A 22,760-nucleotide genomic window follows, 5' to 3' on the forward strand; every position below is an offset into this window, starting at 1 on the left:
TTGGGGGGCCGGTCTGTGGGGGAGATTCCTCAATGAGGGCCGCGACGCCCTGCTGCAACTCCCGGACCACCAGATGACCTCCTATGACCATATGAAAGCTGCACTCCTCACCCGCTATGGCCTCACACCCGAGATGTACCGTCAGAGGTTCCGAGACTGCACCCGCATCCCGGGTACAACTTGGGTGGACTATGTCAATTACTTTAGCCGAGCCTTCGAGGGCTGGATCAAAGGAAGCAAGGTCACAACCTACGAACAACTGTTCAATCTTATGGTATGGGAGCATCTGTCGAACAATTGCTTCATTGAACTTCGCCAGCACCTCCTCGACAGCAAGTTAACGGATCCCCGGCAGCTCGCAGCCGAAGCTGACCGGTGGGAGATCACCAGAGTGGGTCGAAATGGGTCCTACGAACAGAACCGGAACAACAATGGTCAGCACCGTCCCCGAGGAGGAGGAGGCCAAGGACGCGGAAGAAGCAACGCTCCGGTCACCCCCACTACCAGCACCACCCCCCCGGCCAACCGGGGCAGCACCCCAGCGCGACCGGGATATCGAGCCAATGTTACCTGCCATCGATGCCAACGAGTCGGACACTATGCAAACGACCCAAACTGCCCCCAGTACCAGAGCCCAAGACCCCGCCAAGTAGCCGCTGCTGCTCTGGGGGAGGAACAGATCTCAGAGGAACAAGAAGAATATGAACAGGAACACCAAGAATGGGAGCCAGCCGCCATGGCTCTCGCCTGCCTAGGGGGGAGAGACATGGTCCCGCGGGTCCCCCTACCCGCTAATACCCAGAAGTACAGCCAATGGGTGGGCATCAATGGACGCCGGGCTGAAGCCCTTCGTGACACTGGGGCCAGTGTAACAGCCGTCCGCTGTCACCTGGTGACCCCCGAACAATACTTACCAAACATTCTCTGCCCTGTACGTTCAGCCGATAACTCAGAAAGTCTGTGTCGGATGGCCTGCGTCCCCTTCGAATGGGGAGGGGTCTCCGGCATGTTGAAGGTGACGGTCCGAGATGATGCCCCCGTAGACTGCCTCCTGGGTAATGACCTGGAAAGCTCTCCATGGGCAGCAGTCGAACGAAAAGAGCACCTGGGGATGTTGGGCGTCCCGGACTGGGCGTGCGTCACCACCCGGTCCATGACCGCCCGTGCCAACCCCCGCCCCGAGGAACCCGAATGGCCGGCGCCACCGCCTCCGGTCGCCCCCGCCGAAACCACCGACCGTGACGTCCCCCCCGAACCAGCTCAACCTCCAGACCTCGCTAACCCCGACCAGTGGCCTCAAGAGGGGGGGCCCACGCAAGAACAATTTCGCCAAGAACAAAAGACCTGTCCCTCCCTCGAGGGACTCCGCCAGCAAGCGCTAGCCCAAAGCGCAGGGGATACCTCCGGAACTCACTGGGTCTACTGGGACAATGATCTGCTGTACAGTGAGCAAAGAATCGCGGAGCTGGGGGCCAGCCGAGTCCTAGTGGTACCCCTCCGTTTTAGAGACTTTCTGCTAAACCTGGCCCACGATGTCCCCCTGGCAGGACACCTGGGTCAAGACAAAACCTATAGCCGCCTGGTGACCCACTTCTTCTGGCCCAAAATGAGGGACAATGTACACCAGCATTGCCGATCTTGCCCCACGTGCCAAGCCAGTGGAAAGAGCGGCCGCAAACTGAAAGCCCCCCTGCAACCTTTTCCCGTGGTCACCACCCCGTTCGAGAGGGTCGGAATCGATATCGTAGGGCCCCTGGACCCGCGCACAAAACAAGGCCATCGATTCATCCTGGTGCTAGTGGACCACGCCACCCGCTACCCGGAGGCTGTTCCCCTGCGGACTGTGACAGCCCCGGTAGTCGGCCGGGCTCTGATGGGGATCTTCTCCCGGGTGGGCTTCCCCCGGGAGGTCGTCAGTGACAGAGGCACGAACTTTATTTCGAAATATATGAAGTCTCTCTGGCAACAGTGCGGGGTTACCTACCGGTTCACGACCCCCTATCACCCTCAAGGAAACGGACTCGTTGAGCGGTTCAACCGCACGCTCAAAGGGATGATCGGGGGGTTGGAAGAGCCCCTCCGTCGCCAGTGGGATGTGCTGCTGCCGTGCCTCCTCTTCGCCTATCGAGAGGTTCCCCAGAAGTCCCTGGGCTTCAGCCCATTTGAACTGCTATATGGACACCCCGTGCGGGGGCCGCTCAGCCTAGTCAAGGAAGGCTGGGAGATGCCCCCTCTAAAGAACCCACCAGATGTTTTCCGCTACCTCCTAACCCTCCGCAACCAGACCCGGCGATTCCGAGAACTAGCAAAAGCCAACCTAGAGGCCAGTCAAGAGGACATGAAAAGGTGGTATGACCGGAATGCCTCCTCCATCGAATTTGAACCTGGGCAACAGGTATGGGTGATGTCCCCCACCGAACCCTGCGCCCTACAAGACAAGTGGACAGGGCCCTTCAAAGTGGTCGAGCGCAAGGGTCCGGCTACCTATCTCATCGACTTGGAATCTTCCCGGAACCCCCTCCGGGTCCTCCACGCTAACAGACTGAAACCGCACTTTGTACGGACAGAACTCAGCCTCCTGATGGCCACAGACAATGGGGCTGAAGAGGACTCCGAGCCCCTCCCTGACCTCCTACGGACTCGGGAGAAAGACGGCTCCGTAGATGGGGTCCGACTCTCAGAGGCCCTCACCCGAGAGCAACGCCAGGAGTGCCGAGTTCTCCTGTCACAATTCGCCAGCCTGTTCTCCCTCACCCCAGGTGTCACTTCCTGGTGTACGCACGATGTGGACACGGGGGACAGCCCCCCTATCCGCCACCGGGCCTACCGCGTGCCAGATCGGGTACGGGCCTGCATCCAGGAAGAAGTAGCCAAAATGCTCACGCTCGGGGTCATCGAGCCCTCAGACAGCCCCTGGGCCAGCCCTGTAGTACTGGTCCCCAAAGCCGCTGCCCCCGGCACCACACCAGAACTCCGGTTCTGCGTCGACTACCGGGGCTTGAATGCGGTCACCAGGACAGACGCACATCCCATCCCCCGGGCAGATGAACTAATCGACCGCATGGGAGCTGCCCGCTACCTCAGTATCTTCGACCTGACGGCGGGCTACTGGCAAATCGGCCTCACACCCCGGGCACAAGAACGTTCTGCCTTTTCCACTCCCGATGGCCATTACCATTTCACAGTCATGCCCTTCGGCATGAAGAATGCCCCAGCAACATTCCAACGGCTCGTCAATCAGGTCCTGGCGGGGCTCGAAGGATTCAGCGCCGCCTACCTAGACGACATCGCTGTATACAGCAACCATTGGTCCGAGCACCTCCACCACCTCCGAGCAGTGCTGCAAGCCCTTCAGCGAGCTGGCCTCACGATCAAGGCCAGCAAGTGTCAAATTGGGCAAGGGTCTGTAACCTACCTCGGGCACCAGGTGGGAAGCGGCCTGGTGGCCCCTCTGCAGCTAAAAATTGCCGCCATCCAGTCCTGGCAGCCCCCCATCACCCAGACCGAGGTACGAGCCTTCCTGGGCCTCACGGGCTATTACCGAAGGTTCGTGAAAGACTATGGTACTATCGTGAGGCCCCTCACAGAACTCACGTCAAAAAATCAGCCCCAGAAAGTCAACTGGACCCCAGAGTGTCAAGCTGCATTTGAACAATTGAAAGCCGCCATGTGCTCCGCCCCTGTGCTCCAGGCCCCCGACTACAGCCGGGAGTTCATCGTCCAGACGGATGCCTCCGACCATGGCATTGGGGCAGTCCTGTCTCAAGTGAACACCGAAGGCCGTGATCAACCGGTGGCCTTAATCAGCCGGCGACTCCTACCACGGGAACAACGCTGGAGCACCATAGAGAGGGAGGCCTTCGCGGTGGTATGGGCCCTCAAGAAGCTCCGGCCCTACCTTTTTGGCACACACTTTCGGGTACAGACCGACCACCGACCCCTGCAGTGGCTGATGCAGATGCGGGGGGAAAACCCGAAGTTACTACGCTGGTCCATCTCCCTACAAGGGATGGACTTCACAGTTGAACACCGGCCTGGGCCAGATCACGCCAACGCAGATGGCCTGTCCCGGTTCTTCCGCCTCGACGAGAAGAGTCCCCAAGAGGATGGGTAACTCTCCCCGCCTTCAGCTGGGGGGGACGCATGTTGGACAGGCCACATGAAGGGCCGCTCTCCCCCGGTCCAACCAGGCCCGAGCCCAGCCACGCAAGTACCACACACCACCATTGCACGTCCACCGTCCCCGCAGGGACCCCTACACTCGAACCTGTGGACCGCGTAGGCCGACCCACTACCGGCCTGCGCGCCCATCCTGGGCGCCATCTTGGACACTCCACCACGAGGCCGCCTGGCCCCCGATCGACCTCAACCCTGGGCCTAGCCAGGCCTCAGACATTCCGGCACCAACATCCACCCAGGAGGTGAGCGGGCTACTTGGTCAGTCAATGGGAGCAAGAGGTGTCGATGGCTCTCCCCCGCCAAGTGCCGCTCGCCCATCGCCTCCCCGGGCGCTGGCTCCACCCCCCTGCTGGGTGTCTGGACTCCCTCATCCCGGACCTCCCGACCTCCAAGTGCGAGGGTCCGGACATCAAAGCACACCAGCCCTATAACTGGGGCAGCTGCAGAGCAGGACGGGAGTTGTATCTTGGAGTCGAGAGACGCAAAGAAGAACTCATCCTGGACGGACTACTGGCGCTGCCGTAGCTCTGTCTTGTGCACCCTCGTCTTGCCTGCTGGCGCTGCCGCGGCTTTGGGAACCACCCTATCCTTCATCGTCGTCGGGACCTGCTGGCGTGGCCGCGGACCGTTTGTAACCACCACCTTCATCGGGACCTGCTGGCTCTGCCGCGGACCGTCGTCTTCCTTCATCCATCTCGGGACCTGCTGGCTCCGCCGCGGCCCGTTCATCTACACCACCGAGCTCGAGGATTGAGAGCTATTTCCATCTTTTTGGTAACAAGACTGTCCCGCTACCCTTTTCCCAACCAGAGACCAGAATAGAGGGGACCCCTGAGTCCAGACCTCCTTGTACCATTCTACCGTACTTGAAGAATTGCCTATAAAGTATCGTTGAACTTTATCCTTGTGTGGTGTCCGTCTGTGGGGGGGAAGTTACTTGTCTGTACGATTCACTGGAGACGGCTCTCCCCGGAGACCTCTCCCCTTATCGTCGGCCGACCCTCCCGGTCCGTCTAACATCACTTTAGTCTAGAAGTGTGCACATAAACAATACACCCATAATAATAAATGGGCTGACTGGTGAAAGGAATATGGAAAAGGGAAATGGAAGTAGGACACAACTAAAATCCCCAATAACTAAGCATAATGCGACATCGGTCAGGGGAGAAGCAACAAAAGAAAAATCTATAGGAAGAACAAGAGTTTGCTTGGGTGCCTCAGGCATGTGACACCGCACCAAGAGTACGGGGGATACACAAAAGACCAAAGTTACACAGATTAACTCTACCGCTGGCAACTACACCATATACGGTAATCTTAACTAATGTTCCAGTTCCTTCTTCAGGGAAAAATTAAACCTGGTTTCCTTTACGGTCCAGAGCCATAGGAAAGCCACTTAGGAAGCAGAGTAAAACTGACAAATGTGAAATAGAAATTAGGTCACCATGTACAAGAGTCACAAACCTATAATTTATCCTTAGGTCCAATCAAGGATACATAATTTTTAGGGCTGCCTATTCCTTTAAGGGAATGTGCAGTAAGTGACTAACAGCAGATGACACACTTTGATTCTGTATATCTTTTTAGTTTTGTGCAATATCATTATAGCCAAATTTAGGCATGCACTGGTAAAAGTGCTGCCTGTTTGGTTCACAATATGAAAAAATCATATCTGTGAAATTTAGTATCAGCGAAAATGTTACCCAACTGTTGACAGCGACACGTATCGTCATACATGTCACAACAACACGGGTGAATTTGTAATAATTTCTTAAGCAGCAACATACAACATAAAACATGCAAAAACGCACAAAACGTAAATAAATGAGCGGTGACACATAATACCGTGTAAGGATACCCTCCTTTTTGACAGTTTATCCCCAATAGAGTGGGTATATGCTGGCAAATACAACTTTTGGACACACAGAACCAGCAAGAACAATTCATGATCGATCAAAATACACAAACATAAAAAACGCATGGACATTTCTTTTTAAAGCTCACGTGTCTTGTTATGCTTGAAAACCCCCAGAGCAGTCCATGAATGATCTGTGAGCAGAAGCGAAAAGAAAAAAAAATACACAGCACACAAAAGGGACACATTTCTGACACCAATTGTAACTTTTAAGCAGAAGACAAAACATGTTACACATTAAAAAAAAACACAAATACATTTTCATTACTTAACTGTTACCATTTTATCAGTTCACCTCGCAACATCAAGCCACCTTATTTTTACCATTCTAAAAAGAAATGGTTACACTGACACTCCATATTAATTTGGGACCTATAATTTCCACTGAAAGAAATGATTCCTAATTAGCAAATCGTTTTTTTCACTTAAGCCTGTAGCCTTCAAAATTTTGGAAAAGGGCTGCATCTCATTTTTTATCTAAGACGTAATGCAACACTTCGTTTTTTTGTGTGAAATAAACGCAACTGGTAAACATTATTTTACTTAGCGTGGAGGCACAAATGTATCAGTTCTGCAGAGCATTTAACCAATCGTTTTGGGACTTTTCAAAGAAACCCCTTCTTATTTTCCCTTTTAAATTGAGTTCTTTCATTTTTATTGACGCTCTCACGGAGAAACCAGAAACCCTACCTTTGAGGGCCGTTCAGAGGTCATTCTGCATTCCTCAGAGGCAAAGTCCTAATTAAAAGGGTCATAAATGTCAACACGACGGCCTTCTCCATTGCCCGACAGGGAAACTAAAAGATAACATCTCAGCAGCGCGGCTCGAGCCAGCCTCTGCAATTCTCTCGGCCCTCAGTGATGGCCACACTGACGCTGCCAAAGCCAGAAGGCCTAACTAATTCCTAATTCACTCTATTTTGACAAATAATTTCTCTTTTTTGTTTAGGCGCTAAAATTATCTCTATTCCCAGATTATTAAACTACATTTTATTGTCAACAATTCCCAAAACCTAATGACACACATACCAGTTTTTAGAGTAAATGCTTGTTGCAATCCTATGGTACACACTTCATCAGTCTTAAATGAACAGACTTCTCCGTAGGCCTAGCTGAAGCTAGAACCTTCAACCCTGATATTTAAAACAAGCCTTTGTACTGGCACATTAACCCACTGAATCATGAGAAGGCACAACCTGCAAATATATATCAAAACCTAAATGTATGCATTTACTTAGGCTTGAGACACTTTAAAAAGTACTCTGAATGAAAGCAAAAATGCACTTTAAACAGTGTTTTTACTCAAAATCGACTTTCATATTTTGGGCATTAAAAAACAAATATCCTACAATTTTCTTGCATAATATGCATTACTAGAATGTCTATTACAAATCCCAAGAGTCAGGCATTTGAAAATAATAACTTATATTTTACAAAAATGAGCTTGCTTGGGCCTATGCCAAGGGAAAATTATGCACACGAATGCTTGTCATTTTAGTGATGCAACATAACTTAAATCAAATTTTAATGCTAGGATGTCATAATATGAGTGTTAAGCTTTATAAATATTTAAAAAACGATTTTTGTAGCACTTATTTTTTTAATAATTATTTTTCATAATTAAGTTTTTCTCCAAATAAAACCCATTATTTCTTTTTGTGTGATTGTTCTACATATAAGAGCCCACTGCATCCCTTGCCTATCATTTTGGATGCATTAACTCACAAACCTGAGCGCATATGCCTAACTTAAAACGTGTCACATTCCTGCGTCACATTTCTGCGCCACATTTATTTAAAAGGACGGTTATGCAAAATTCCTCTCTGTTTAACTGGAAAAATGCTGGCTGAATGAACATTCCTATAAAATATACTGCAGCTGAAAGGTTTGCCTGTGAACATCTAATACAGTGCATCTAAGGAAAATGCTGTAAATTTATTTATTTTTGCAAAAAAATAGACAATTTCGTTTTTTCCTTTTGGGGCCTTATTTATATCCATTGAATGTTTTTCCTAATTTTATCCTTTAAACGTGTAACGGCAGTTTTGTATATGTGCACAATTGCTCATTCTACAAACCAAAGAGCAACACATACCCATCTTAGCACATTACATGTTTCATTTCCGTATTTTTTACTCAAGTTTCTACTCAACATTAACCAACCAGCATTTTACTTAACAGACTGAAAACATCAAGAAAACCACAAACACATTGAGCTCATTGCAAACATAAACAGAAAGTGTTCAAAACATTCAGGACACGCAAGACAGTGCTGTAGGCATTTCGTTTCATAAATTCGCGCCAACGCTATTCACAACAGAAGTTACAGTAACGGCAAAAAACCACATTTAAACACACATGGAACCCACAGGTCAACACATAGGACTGAAACAGAGGACAGCTACAAAGACTGTACCCAAACCAAACCATTTTGTAAATACTAAATGTAAGTCATATTTACAAGAACCTCTTCTCAATACTGGCAGAACACCAAAATTCGTTCTGCATCTCCATTCATAAAATTGCACAGAACAAAGGATCCTTGTTTTGTATTATGTCATATTTTAATTCCCTGGGGATACAAAGTCACCAAGGAAGAAATATGTTTTTAATCTAAACCTATTTAGATATTTAGCCGGCTAATCCAAACGTATACAAAGTTGGCCAACACAAAGCTCCAAATTCGCTAAGATCAGGCATCTTATAGCTCACTAATCTAGCTTCCAACTTCAAGGGGGCTATCTCTATCGATACACTTGTAAATATACAAGACCCTCGGTTTTTGAAAATTGCAATGTTCAAATAAACTAAGGACCAAACAAACTAAGCAAAGAACCACAGAACCAAAGAACAAAGGACTGGGAGCGACCCACTTATACCTCAACTAAAGCAGATGGAGAAAAAAAAATCCCTTCATTACCTGCCTACACAAATTGCTATTCGCATATACAAACCTATACAAACCTATCAAAGCTATACCAAACAAATAGTTGTCCAAATTCTAACTGCCAAGTTCTAACTGCACTAACAGTCTCTTTTTTCAAAAAAACACTTACGCCAAAAAGGTTCCTCAGTCAGGAGTGACATCTTTTGGAGAGTTTAAGTCAGAAAAATAGAAAATATACTGGGCCGCAGAGACACAGAATCCCCCAGAACCCCCCAGAACCTCTGTGCACAGAGTACCTCTTTTAGTAGATTTATGTCTTGCCTTCCCCAGTAGATTTCTGTCCTCTGACAAGATTACTCCTCCAGATAGTCACTTCTTGATGAGGCCCACTGTTGGTCGCGCCATTTGTGGTTCCAGAAATCCACAAACTCCTTCTCAGGGGTCTTACCAATAAGTAATCCATTCAAAAGTAGCAAAGAAATCAACAGAGAATCTGAAATATGAAAAGACATCTTTATTACAATTAATTGTGAGGCTATGTCACCCAGTCAAATCTAAAGCAACTGAAGGAGGCAGCCTCCTGAATGGTCTGAGCACAGATCCTTTATACCATGCATTGTGCCCTAGGCACACATTTGAAGTACATTCCCAGAACGTGCACACAGATGCAAAACCCACTTTCAAGATAAGTCCAGGCCATAAACAATGTCCACATAATGCGTACATTCTCTGGCTGACAAGGCCGGATAAACCCAAAACACAGCCCATGTCATAAATAGCTCGTGGAGGTAGGAACAGGAACAGATGGAAGTAAGATAGGCACGTTTGTGTGTAGTATATCTTAACATTGTCCTATGCTCTAATCTATAATCTTGATCAGCTAAAGGGCAGGAACTGGTTTGGCAAGGAAAGGCCAGCTTCTAAAATTAACTCCAGTGCACGAAGAAATCCCTGGTTAATGTGTATATATGATTCACAACACTTCAGACTGATTGGCTCACAAACTAACTTCCGAAGCCTATATAAAAAGTAACACTTGATGGCAGTCACGACACATAGCAAAAACCCAAGTTTCAGAAAAGAAAGTCTTTAAGAAAAGAAACCATTTAGATGTTGTTTAAGATAACACATGCGCAAGGAAACTTAATGGTTAACAAGATCCTAATCAGTAATTTAAAAACTCACACAACGATCAGCTAGCTAGCGAAACTAGTTTTACAAAAGGTCAGTTCCAGGTGAAAAGGGTTACTCTCTGTAGTTCATTCAGAGACAGAGAAACCAATGCTAAGGTTATGTCCTTAAATACTTGTTCTGCCACAGTGAAGGCCTACTGTAAGGGCAATCCACAAAATGGCTGCTATTCACAAAATGGAACCCGAGGGTTCAAGATGGAAACTCTGATTTCAGGGTGCTTTCTTCACCCGAATGCGACGAAAATGATTGTGCATAGTATACTCGTCATTTCCAGTCTGCTGATACCAAATTCGTCATGATACGATGATGTTTCATGACACTGGTCCAGAATTTTCAGTACCACACTATTAGTCCTCATTCACACAAGGGCCAAGGCATAAGCCAACAAACCTTTTTCATTGGTTAGATGGCACCAAATAAATTCTTCTACAGATCAAATTCTTACTAGCTTTAAGCATTTTTTATTAATTTAGTTTTTTTAAATCTTTTTTAGGTTCATTTGATGTACAAAATTGCTTCTTTAGTTCAGTGTATCTTTCTCAGGGCAAAATCATTATTTCACTTCAGTTTTAAAATCAAAACGAATTCCATAAGAATTCAGTTATTAATTCACTATGTGTTAAGCGATTGTGCCATTGCTTTTTGATATAGTATTTTCTAAAGAGCTAGTATAACTGCACTGATTTAAACGTGTTTATTCTTATCACATACCTGGAAAACCCGTAATCCAGTTTGCAATGTCTGCTTTCTTCTAAGTCACTGTCCTACTTTAAAGTACACAAACCATCTCATTGTGTATGCTGCATAGAAATCTGTTGTCAAACCCAATCTCGGGTACTTTGTCAAGTAGTAAGGATTATCCATTTCCAGGATGTTGAGGTCATGCCCTTTACATTAGAGCATCAGCAAAACACTGAGCGTTCGGTAACATAGAATCCTTTCTATGGAGTCACAACTACCCTCAGCACATTACTTGTGAAACACCCACCACTTGAGGCAGTCAAAATCTGTTGACAAAACTGCATAAACATGTTCACATTTCTGTGGGAAAGAAATTAAAATCTTCAAAAAAGACGGTGAAATGTCATATTAAATGTATTGGACCAGTGCTAAAAATAATGCACAATGTGCAACAAACTTCATGTGTTTAATTCATTGTTAGCATTTCTGAATGTTTAGAAAACAAACCAATTGAAGAATATATTGCCTCATTTCTGCACCCCTCCTTTCAGCTGCAATGTGTGAATCTCTGTCAAATTCTCCATCTTTCGCTCACATCTTCTCCCACACGCAATGCCCAGCTTCCTTTCTGTTGCTTTACTGCTACCTCACACACCTTTGCTTTGGCATTGCTTGCGTATTTGACCGCAGTCGTGCTTTCTCACTATTTAGTATGGTGACTACACTTTTCCTTTCTGATTTAAAGTTCAGAAAGAGATGGGAAATCTGTGTACAATTTCCAAAATGTCGAAAATCTTTGCAAAATTTTCAAAATCTTTGAGAATACAAGTGCGCTGTTTTTTTCTGCAATAAAATCAATGCCACGGATATGAACTATTTTTGTCATTGGTCACTGTTTACTCCACGTAGGGCTCTACTTAAACGCATGAGTTTTTGCAAGCGCACAAAACCGCCATTTTACTAAAAATGATTGCTTTCTTCTCTGAACTTCATCAACTATAAACAGATCACGACTCAAAATGCATTGAATATGTGGTTTCTGGAGCAAATCGGTAGACGTTGTTACATTATAGACATCTCCCGTTCTTCTGAACTACCAATACATGTGTGAGGAGAAATGTACACTTTCCATTTATTTCATTAACATCAATCTGTTGATGCAAAAGCAAACACATTTGGATTACATCTTCTTCAGTCTGCACACGTCTCACCGTAGGCTTTGACAGGACTTATGTTCAGCAAAGGAGAGCTCCCTGTGAGTGTGAACTAGATTGATTTGGATTTTTATCACAGCTTGATCTACAGTGGCAGAGAAAACAGTGTGTTCACATCAAGACCTGAGAAATAAATCCTCCTTAAAACACAGCTTTGACATTGTTAGTCTGTTTGAAAAACATGACAAACACGTGCACACCACTCAACAACCTGAGCATTACTGATAATAAGGTTGTAGGCTAACACTAAGGAGCCAAAGTTAGCCATAGTTAATAAGATGAAAGAAAACTGATATGAGCAAGTGTGCTTTTCATGACCAAGACTCCTTCTGTTAGGTTTGCTTCAGTCTTAATTAAAATATATATTTATTACTTTACTATTGCACTTTGCAGTATTTTACTACTTCTGATTCAATTTTAACTAAAGTTGCTTCCACATAATATTGAGCAGACTTTCATTTTCTGCTTGTGGGAGACCTCAAGTCAATGCACTCTTTGATTTGTGATCCTTTTTAGGTCACTCTACAGACCGCTATAGCTGTCTCGAGACCTCATGTTGCCAATACTTAAACAGGTACATGTAAGAAGTACAGAGATTGGGCTATGGGTCATCACACTTCAGCCATTGGCTTTCATAGTTTTCATTTTTTGCTGCTGCATGGTTGGGGTGCCTATGAAGCCCCTGACTTTGGTGGATGGTTGCATTATCCTATTTGTGTTCCCAGTTGGAATATGGTGAGAGGCTCAAATAGCTCTCTTGTTACACTGAAGAAGCAACATGACCTGTAGCTTGTAATTAAGCATCAGTGTATATTTGATATATTTACTTTACTGATAGGACGGCCTTTAAGGGCTGGTTCACATCTTTTTTTTTTTTTTAGGAAGAGTGTCCTGTTGGTCTTTGACAGGCTAATATTGTATGAATCATCCTTGCACTTTCATTTTACTTTAATATTATGATAACATGTTGATTCATGGTGTATTTTTAGAAGGTAAGGATGTGGGCAAGTAAAGGCTTTCTTTTAGTTCCAACAAACATACTAGACTTTTGTTAAAAGTACCTATTATGCAATATTTAGCTTTTTATGCCTGTTAAAGTTGATCACTTTCAATTCAAACCTGATCTTCTAACATCTTTTCATAATACTCTAATTTGAGGGTATGACTTGGCTCTGCTAATGCAGCCTGTTCAGCATAGTGGCCCTATTCCTAGCTGACTTCTTGTAGTAGGCCAAGAATTTGCTTCATTGTGGCGTTTTCATTCTATGACAGGTGGAAGGCATGCATATAGCCGCCCAACATTTAAGAAGCACTTCCCCTAACAAAAACAACAGACTCTTTGGCTTTGCTATTAAATCATTAACAATAGCAAGACCTTTTGGCTTTGCAGATGCTTGCTACTTCTGAAGTCCATGTGACTGATTTTGAAATGTGATGCATTACTATGACCACATAGAGGACATGTGCATAGTGGATGTTGCTGGCATTCCTAGCTGTGTCTGTTAGCATAGATGGTCAGTGTTGTCAAGCAGTACAAGGGTCTGCCTGAAGATAATTACTACAGAAGAGCTACCCTTCTGCAGATCTTATATGCTTATATAATTATTTAATGTCCATCTTCACTATCCTATAGCACTATCCCAGGCTGATTGTCCTCCTTTTCTGATCCAGCTGCTGGTAAATGGCACCTATTGTCAAGTGCCTTAAACATCTATTCAGCTGTAAAGTTGATTTCAATCATCATTCACTATATTTCATGAAATAACTAAATTACTGTTTAACAGCAATTGGGATACACCTAGTACCACAAGCTTTCAAAAGGTCACAGCGGTGGGTTGGCTGTAATTGTAATTTGTGGACCAATCTAAACTGCTGCTTATTCGAAAGAATTTTATCTCAATCCATGGACATTTCCTCATGTTATTTCCTCCTCCGGGTTCTTACTTTTGGGGACCGGTTTCCTGGCCTGTATCACATCTTTGCTTTTTGTCCTTGTATCTATATTATTTCATCAAAGTTTCAACATGTTAAATGTATTCCTCAATTTCGATGTCTTGGGATGTTTCAACAGTGCGTGAAGGACACACATTTCTATCAAAAAAGCAATTGATCCATCTCTCGGTCATGGCCGTACACTTGATTTGAAGAGAGCACAGACACATAGATTGTTACCCAGAGCGCCACCTGCTGGGGTGTCACGCCATACTATTCCTATGCTGTCTTAATAAATGCTTGCAATATTAATTTGTTTCCTACTCTGTAGGCGTCATTGCATCTTTACTCCAAGCACCTATCATATAACTTGTTTTGTTGCCGGCAGCTGAACAGCTCCTGCTCTGCCCTCAATCTCTCCTACTATTAACTTTTAATATTTTCAGTTATAAGTGCTCTTACTGTTTTATATATTTGCTGAAAGAACCAGCAGGACCCCACAACTGAAAACATGTCTTTCTCGCTTTTTTTAACAATTTGTACTACTGATTCCCATAGCTGCTAAGCATTTTCATGTCAAGTGACACCTTCACCTGCCCTGGTTTTCTGCGCAGAGGATAGTTTGCTTGTTGTGATTTGTAAGCCGGTGTGTATAATGGTAACAGCAGAACTATAAGTTGGAGCTTTTGACGAAAATGCAAGGACTGACTAAAAATGACTTTCAGCGTAATTAATTGGCAGCTCTACATTTCACCATCTCTTGGAGGTACAATGTCCTCCATTATCGCAAGTAGCACATTCTCCCCTCTAAGATGTGGGTGAATGCCTAACTATTGATCATCAGTATACCCCCCTATTCTCTATAGCCACCTGCAGCTGTTCAAAAGAGGACAAACTCCCAAGTATATTTAAGGGCAATGAAAACCTGAAATAGGACGACGTATTTTATTTTGTGACTATATTCGAATGAAGGGAATTGTGAGATTAATTATCTCGGTGAGACAAGTGTCAATTATCTATGTGAACTCCTGAGGGTAAAGAAGATGAACCAAAGCCAGACAGGTGTAGCAATCGAATAAGGCAGGTCATGGATTTAGTTTTTACTTTAGTGATCCTACAGCCAAGAGCACCTCCTTGCTCGTTCTCCAGATTGAGCAAGAATTATTTAGATCTGTGTTCTCCAAATTGGTAAACTGGATGTCCTGGACTTCTGGCAGGAAGAAAGTTTTATCAGCATTGTTGGCATCAACCAAAGGAGTAAGTTGCTGTATCAGGCAAAATTGATTCGGGTACATTTGTATAACCTGTGAAACTTTTTACCTGATAGGATAGGATATGTGTTCATAAAGCGCTCGAATGCTGTGGCGTCTTGGCGCTAATGTATGTCAGGGAACCAGCAGTTACATCAAACGGACTAAATGGAAGAGAAGAGAAAAGTTTTAAAATCTTTCCTAAAGAGCTTCCTATTGGCTTGAAATTTCATAGCCGTTGGCAGTTTATTCCATAATTTTGCTGCCCCATTTGATAGTCCTTCCTCCCCATCTTACCCGTCTAATCTTAGCAATCTGAAGTAGGCCCAAATTGGCGGATCTGAGGTCACGTGAGGGGGTGTATGGTAGAAACAATTTAGAAACCTCCTCAGCACCGCCCCCATGAAGTGCTTTGTGTACCAGGCACAGAGCCTTAAATTCCACATGTTGCTGAATAGGAAGCCAGTTAAACAATGTAATACCCGCTGAGGTTGAGTGTCCTTTGGGGATATTCAGAAGCAATCTTGCTGCTGCATTCTGTAAGGACTGGAGCTTCCCCATCTGTGTTTTATCTATGCCCAAAAAGAGGACATTACAATAATCTAATTTAGACCGGAAAAGACTCCCCATCACTGTCTTTTGCAATTCCTGTGCAATAAACGGAAAAATCTTTCTCAAGGTTTTTAGGAGGAAGAAACAGGACGAAGTGAGACTGTTCACTTGTGCAGAGAAATTTAACTGGTCATCAAAGATGACCCCGAGATTCCTGACCTTGGAAACAGGACAAGGACAGTTCTGGCCTCAATTGGCCACCAGGAGTCATTCCACACAGACTGTCCACCTCCGAATTCCATCACTTCCGTTTTATCTGTGTTAATCTTCAAGAAGCTATGGTTCATCCAGGTAATGATCTCGGAGAGACAAGCGTGAAATTTGGCAGCTGTGACTTCCGGTTGCTTACAGATTGAAATGACAAGCTGTGAGTCATCAGCATACTAGACCAATGCGAAACCATACCTACTGATAAGTCTGGCCAACGGGGTGACATAGATATTAAACAATGTCCTATTCAACTATTTATTTTTATGTTGAAGTTTTGTGTCCTCTGTATTTCATAATGTTTTGGTGGAATAAACTACACCCAGAAATGCCATTTGTCAAAAATTGCATAAAAAAACAGTTTTTGTCAGAAATGTTGATTTTTGAAATGTAAATTCAATTGATCTTTTGCACCATCCACTTTGTTCTTATGCGTTTTTTCTGTAAAAGTTCAGTTATATTATGGGGCACCACTGAGGCTTTCTTTGATTGGCTACCCTTCTGATTTCCCAGGTGTAAACGGAAACAAGTGCTTCAATGCCTCCATGATTCTTGAGAAATACAAAGTAGGAAAGGTGATTGGTGATGGCAACTTTGCTGTGGTGAAGGAATGCGTCGAACGGTGAGCACTCAACACCATGCACCATCTATAACCGCTTGTCTGCTCTCCTTGTTTTCTTTAATTCGTTTACAGACAATGTTGTTTATAGAGTGAAGAAGCTATTTTAGAGGTTACACGAAAACAGCGTTAAAAACACCTTTCCTCAGGAGAATAAAGTTTTCTTTTGTCTTGTATATTACAGCAAGTGTGTTTTTTGCATTATTTACTTGCCCTTGGGTGTCACTGCTCAATATGAGTCACGTCTCAAGCGTCACTTCGAACACACCTTGTCATTTACACAACACACCAAATCGTATCCGTGTGTGTGAAGCATATTTGAGAGATGTCTGTCTGTGGAAAACAACCATGTTAAAGGCTATAGCGCTCCCTGTTTCTGCCAGTAATTCGAACTTTTGATGCAAGTGCTGAAGTTTGTGGCTTTTATTTTGGCTGGAATTTGCATGCGCACAGCTTGCAGAGTAAGGAAAGCATTATCAAGCATTCTGCTCTATTCCCTTCAGAAATGTTTATTAGTTACTGTCTCTGTTAAAATATGTGTTTGGGGTTCACTCCAAAAACTAACATATTTTAGGCCTCTGTTTCTTTGTCTTTCTGTGTTGAACTCTTATCTAGAAAAGCACACTATAAAAACATTAGCTTTCGGCTCTGAACTTCTCACAGAGATACAGTTTTTGTAGGTTTGCAAATAATCCCAGGAAATGGTTTGCTTCATATTTTATCCAAGATGTAATTAAGATAAGGTGCCTTTCTACATTTTAGGCTGCCAGATTGTAACTATGACAACAGAGCTGTTCCAGCTGCATATCCTGAGCATGTGCCTTGCATTGCAGTGTTAACCTCTGGTTTGCATTTCTGTCCACAACTAATTTTTGAGATGTGTATTGGTTGTTAGATTAGACCTCAAGGGTTACTGTGGTATTTAATTGAACTTAATTTCCATGTCTTCATCTAACACCTGGTAACACTCAACGTGACAGCTAAAGATCACAACCATAGTGTAAATTCTGTTCTCAGGGGACTCATTTGAGAATGACCAGTATCTATGAAAGAATGGCGAAGGAATTGGATCCACTGGTGTGGACTTTTCTGTAATGAGACATAAAAGGTTGCTGGAAAATGTAACATTTAGGACCTGCCTTTCTCGCCGCACAGTCCATCACAATTGTAAGGTAAGCAAAGCCACTAGGATCCTGGGAACCGGAAGGCTTTGTCACAGCAGCAAGAAAAGTAATAACAAGCAGATCGACAAATCTCGTGAGGCCTACAAAACACCTGATGTGCAATGTACTGTTACCACTGCAGCTACAATAGGAGTTTGTATTGAGTTTCCGATTTAAAATGGACACAAATCCAGTTCCAATTTCTTTCTCTTCCAGTTTATTGTTCCACCAACCAGGCAGGCATGAAAGCACAGCTGTGTGCACAGTGGAGGTATCAGCTCAAGTCTATTCTGTGTATGAATCAGCACAGATTTGTTTAACAAAAGCTACACTCCTTGCGAGAAACATTAGCCCCAAAAGTGGTGGAAGAGAAAGCGATCTTACTCAGCCTCGTGCCAGGCTGCACATCTAAGGTGATCTGGCAGAGGCTCTGCTTTTTGCCATGGTGATGCCCAAAGGTGTGTCATTGGAAACTGGCATGATGTGATAAGGTGGAAAACTCCATTCTCAGAGAGGCTGATCTTGGGCAGAAGGAAACACACAGAAGAAGGACTTTTTAATAGGAGTATGTGGGTACAACCCCAAAAGTTGGCTTCTCAACTCCATTAAACACAAGAATGAAAATTTAAGAGTGATAGTGCTTTGAGGGGGCGAAGGAAAATACACACCAAGAAAAGGCAATATAGGGGTAGTACTGAGTTAAGAACAATCACTTGGGACAGGAACCACTGTTTGGAAAGAGGTAATAACATGGAAATCTAGATCAGACCAGTACTTAAATGCAGTTACATGGTGCTCTGGTGCGGTCATGTTTGAGCATCTCTCTTTGAACAGACTATCACCTGAGCAACCAGTGTATCCAAGCACGGCAGCTCTGCTGACAAGAATCCAAACACTGCATGTCTGCTAGCAGCACTGGCCTACTCTTCCAACTTGAGCCGGCCGCTTGTGTCCATGTTCACCTGGCATTTCTTTCTGTCCCTCAGGAAGTCTTGCTACCTGGACATCGTCAACAAAGGGTGGCTGAAGATAAGAGCATTGCATGTTCAGGCCTGGAATAGCCTCAGGCTATAACCCCTACTCTATTGCAACAACAGCTCCTGCAAGGTAATGCTGCATCATGCACCTTTTGCAACACCATCAATGATGTCCACAGTAACATCCATCCAAGACCTCCCAAACACTTTGACTACAAAACACAGATCCTACGTCCTACATATTCAGCTGACAGCTACAGTCTGTTTCCACCAGTGAATACCAAACATATTTCCCGTCTCAATTCAGCTTGCAACTTGATTACAAACAGAAAACCTGGGCTAATAAAGTCAAATATTTCATTCCCTTTTGTAGGGCAAATAATCAGAAATGTGGCCCAAATCATTGGAGGAGCATTGACTCTGTGTAACAACGTTATGAATGTGAACATGCGAGCATCTTCGCGCCCAGCTGGCAAGATTGCACAAAATGAGGAAATAATGTGAATCTCTTGATGTTAATGATCTATAATGATTCAGACGTTCTGACTCTTAACGAATGGCATAAAGAACAAACCTCGAAATTATGGAGGAACCTAGAAAATTGTACCCATACCTACCTTGGGACATGAAGGAATGGGAGCCTTATGTACTATCATTCTGTTTGCAAACAAAATTTCAAATGGAGTAGCATTTGTTACTCAAATTATGTATTAATATGTAAGCTCACAAAATATATGAATCACATTGGGTCGCAGAACGATTTCCCCAATTAATATTCAATGGGCAGGTCGTAATTTGTGACTCTGTGATTGGGTGCAATCACAGGGATGCTGGCCTGCAAGTGACAACAGACCACAACCCCCATGATTGCATTTCACTACAGAATACGTTTTTATAAGCAGCCCGTGTTCCTTAAAGCACCCGGTGCTGGGTTTTTTGTCTATATCCATGGCATTTCTGTTTTTGAAAACTTCAGGGGGAGCTTTCTTCCTCCGAGGCAACCAGCATGATTCCCAAACAGGTAGGGATCCCATTTACGAATCGGTAACCAACCCAACTATGGGCCAGATGCATCAAAGGGTTTTGCCCATTCTGTGTCAATGGGAAAATGTGTTCATGCATATGACCCTATATGAACATTAACTCATCAAGGGTTTGCAATTGCAGTTGTAGTCGCACACCATGGATACACTTCTTTCCGAACCAGAACCCCCTCTTATTTCGAATTCAGAAAGGATCACAAAAGTCCTTCACAAGTCAGCAAGAGTTTTCCAGCTCATAAAAGGATTTTCTGAGGGGGCGTGGCCACGAGCCGAACATGGTGGACGTGTAGCGAACTAGCTCCGTCTATTGCCCGAAACACTTGCTGATCATCCTGCCACCCTGCATCCCCCGATCACCCAACGGAGCCCCCTGGAGACGCTATAGGAGTGGCATACTAGCGACATCGACCGAAAGTCCCGTAACACCACCTGGGGCCGTGAGCGACTGACGACACTGTCGCGGCCTGGGTTCCTGAGCCGAGCCGCAGCCTGGAGTTTGCAAGTGGGCCGGGCTAGCTGACGGCGGCCGGCGATGCACAGGGAGGGAGCCGACGGAGTGGAACGCTGCACGGCCCAGCTGTAGCGCCCGGAGGACAGCGCCGGCAAAATACATACTGGGACAGAGGTGGCTCGAGCGGGGCGGAGTGGACGTATCCCCTGGCCCGGCTCCGAGCGGCCGCTAAGAGCGCACAGGCTGGACACCCGGAGCACCGCCGCCTGGGGGACCGCGACTGGAAAAACAGCATGACCATCTGGCGGTGCCGCCGGGAGAGGACCGGAGTGCCCCGCCGGGCGCCGTGGGGTGCGTGTGGAGTCCGGGCGGGCCCTGTGGCTTGGCCGGGGGAGGCGCCTGCTTCCGCGACTGGGCTGTGGAGCGAGGTGCCATTTTGAGACCCTCTCACAGGCCGACGCAGCGGCACCGGGAGGGAAACGGCCTCCCAGCACGCAAGGCGGAAAAAGAAGGCCGGAGCTTTGGTGGTCGCGTGGGGTCACCAACACAGCAGTGGGGACAGCTACGGCACCGCGCACGGTGCATCCCGGCATAGGAGACTGAACGCATGCTCCTGGAATAAATGCCGAGACTCCCTTCTCGAGGGTCAACGCCAGTGGAGTGAAGTAGAGCAACGGCCCCGGTCTGTGCGCGGCCCCGCTTTCAGGAATGCGGTAAGCGGCAGCTGCCTGACCCACCGAGCGTTGAGACGCGCTGAACCCCTGTGGGGGTGGGGGGAACAACTGCGACGTTCTCCATGAGTGCTGGCCTGTAACATTAGCGAGACCGGACAGCTGCATTTGAAGTGCCTCAGGACTCGAAGTGCATATACCCCTGGGCCACTAAATGTGCTAGTGAGAGAGGCTACGTCCACAGAGTGAGCAACCGCCCGACTACCCGCAACTCCCGCCTGGGCGCCGGGTGCGCTAGTGGGACCGGAAAACCGCCACCCTGCAGACAAGATCCATGGGGAAACAAAGGACCAAAGTGCAGGACCAGGGCACTACCGCGGACATGCAGTCCACTGGATCGGAAGACCCGCTGGCCTCATCCAACATGGACATCATACCGCCGACGGGCAAAGGCACACAGGATGCCAAGCTAGACCTCATATTGGCCGAAATAAGGGCCTCAAGAGAGGCACTGGAACTACGGATGGATAATATGGCCACTGGCTTGTCGCTTCTTAGGGCTGACCACAACAAACTAGCTGAGAAGGTTTCGGAACACAAGCTCGCGCTTGACGACCTGATACCGCAGCAGACGGACCACTCCACGAAGATAGAAGGCATGGAGAAACAGATTAAATTTCTGTGGGACAAGATGGATGACGCGGAAGGGCGGGCCCGCCGCAACAATGTCAGAATCCTGGGAATTCCGGAGCGAAGCGAAGGGAGGAACCCCACGCAGTTCGTTGAAGACTGGCTGAAGAAGATCGTCGGTCCACAGGACCTTACGCCGATGTATAGTGTGGAAAGAGCGCACAGAATGCCTGCAAGGCCGCCCAAACCGGGGGCGCCACCGCGACCACTGATAGCACGCCTCCTGCACTATAAGGACCGAGACTCAGTGCTACGAGTGGCAAGAGAAAAAGCGCCGCTAAGGTACGAGGATAAAACCATCTCAGTATATACGGACTTCACCCCGGCGGTGCAACGAGCCAGGTCTACGTTCCTAGGAGTGAAGCGAAAATTGCGGGACAGAAATTTCAAGTATGCCCTACTGTTCCCTGCTCGCCTCAAAATATTGTACGAGAATAAATCGCATTTCTTTGACACCCCTGAGGAGGCAGCGGAGTGGATGGAGGTGACTGACACCGCAGAATACGCAGGACCCGTTTGAAGAGGACCAGGGTGGAGGGCCCTCACACCAGGAAGAACATCAGCGCCCAATGCGGGTGAAGAGCATGCGAAAGTCGACAGCGAGTGAAAGGACAGCGTCGGACCGATCTGCGAAGAAGACGAACGTAATACAGCTGACGAAGGCAGCTCTGGCCGCACACGATGCAAGAGGCGAAAGTGATATGGGCAGCACTTCGGGCACACACACGGAGGTGTCCGGCTCTGCAGATAGCCTGCAGCTCTTCCCCAAGATCACAGCACAACTGGCAAACGATCTCTGACTGCACCCTTGGAAGACTCCAGGTGGTAATGTATGAAACTCATACACAGGGACGAAAATGGGTGGACGGGGAATGGGGACACACCAGCTCAGGGCACGCTGTAGCACCAACAACAGGTACCGGGCAGGTGTACGTGGACATCATCCCCCCAACATATAGACATGTTCTGGTTTGACTTTTGCCCACGTTGGGCAACAAGGTTTGGACCTCGGGTTTTTCTGGTTGGGTACCTTAAAGTTAGGGAGTTACACGTTTTAATGGCACTTGGATCATGG

The 22,760-nt window shown here is 46.2% G+C and overlaps 1 protein-coding gene across 5 annotated transcripts in view; it reads left to right on the top strand.

Annotated features, from left to right (window-relative positions):
* DCLK2 (doublecortin like kinase 2) overlaps positions 1-22,760 on the top strand; it is a 486,660-nt gene that overhangs the window by 353,389 nt on the left and 110,511 nt on the right. For all 5 annotated transcript variants that reach the window (XR_013607189.1, XM_078676909.1, XM_078676911.1 and 2 more), the window contains one exon: positions 16,585-16,693. Coding sequence is in view for 4 of the 5 variants with exons in the window: in XM_078676909.1 (XP_078533035.1) it covers positions 16,585-16,693 (109 nt within the window). In the remaining variant the exon portion in view is untranslated. The remainder of the gene's footprint in view (positions 1-16,584; positions 16,694-22,760) is intronic.

The sequence above is a fragment of the Lissotriton helveticus genome, chromosome 2_1, assembly GCF_964261635.1.
Source record: "Lissotriton helveticus chromosome 2_1, aLisHel1.1, whole genome shotgun sequence".
In the NCBI taxonomy this organism is placed as follows: Eukaryota; Metazoa; Chordata; class Amphibia; order Caudata; family Salamandridae; genus Lissotriton; species Lissotriton helveticus.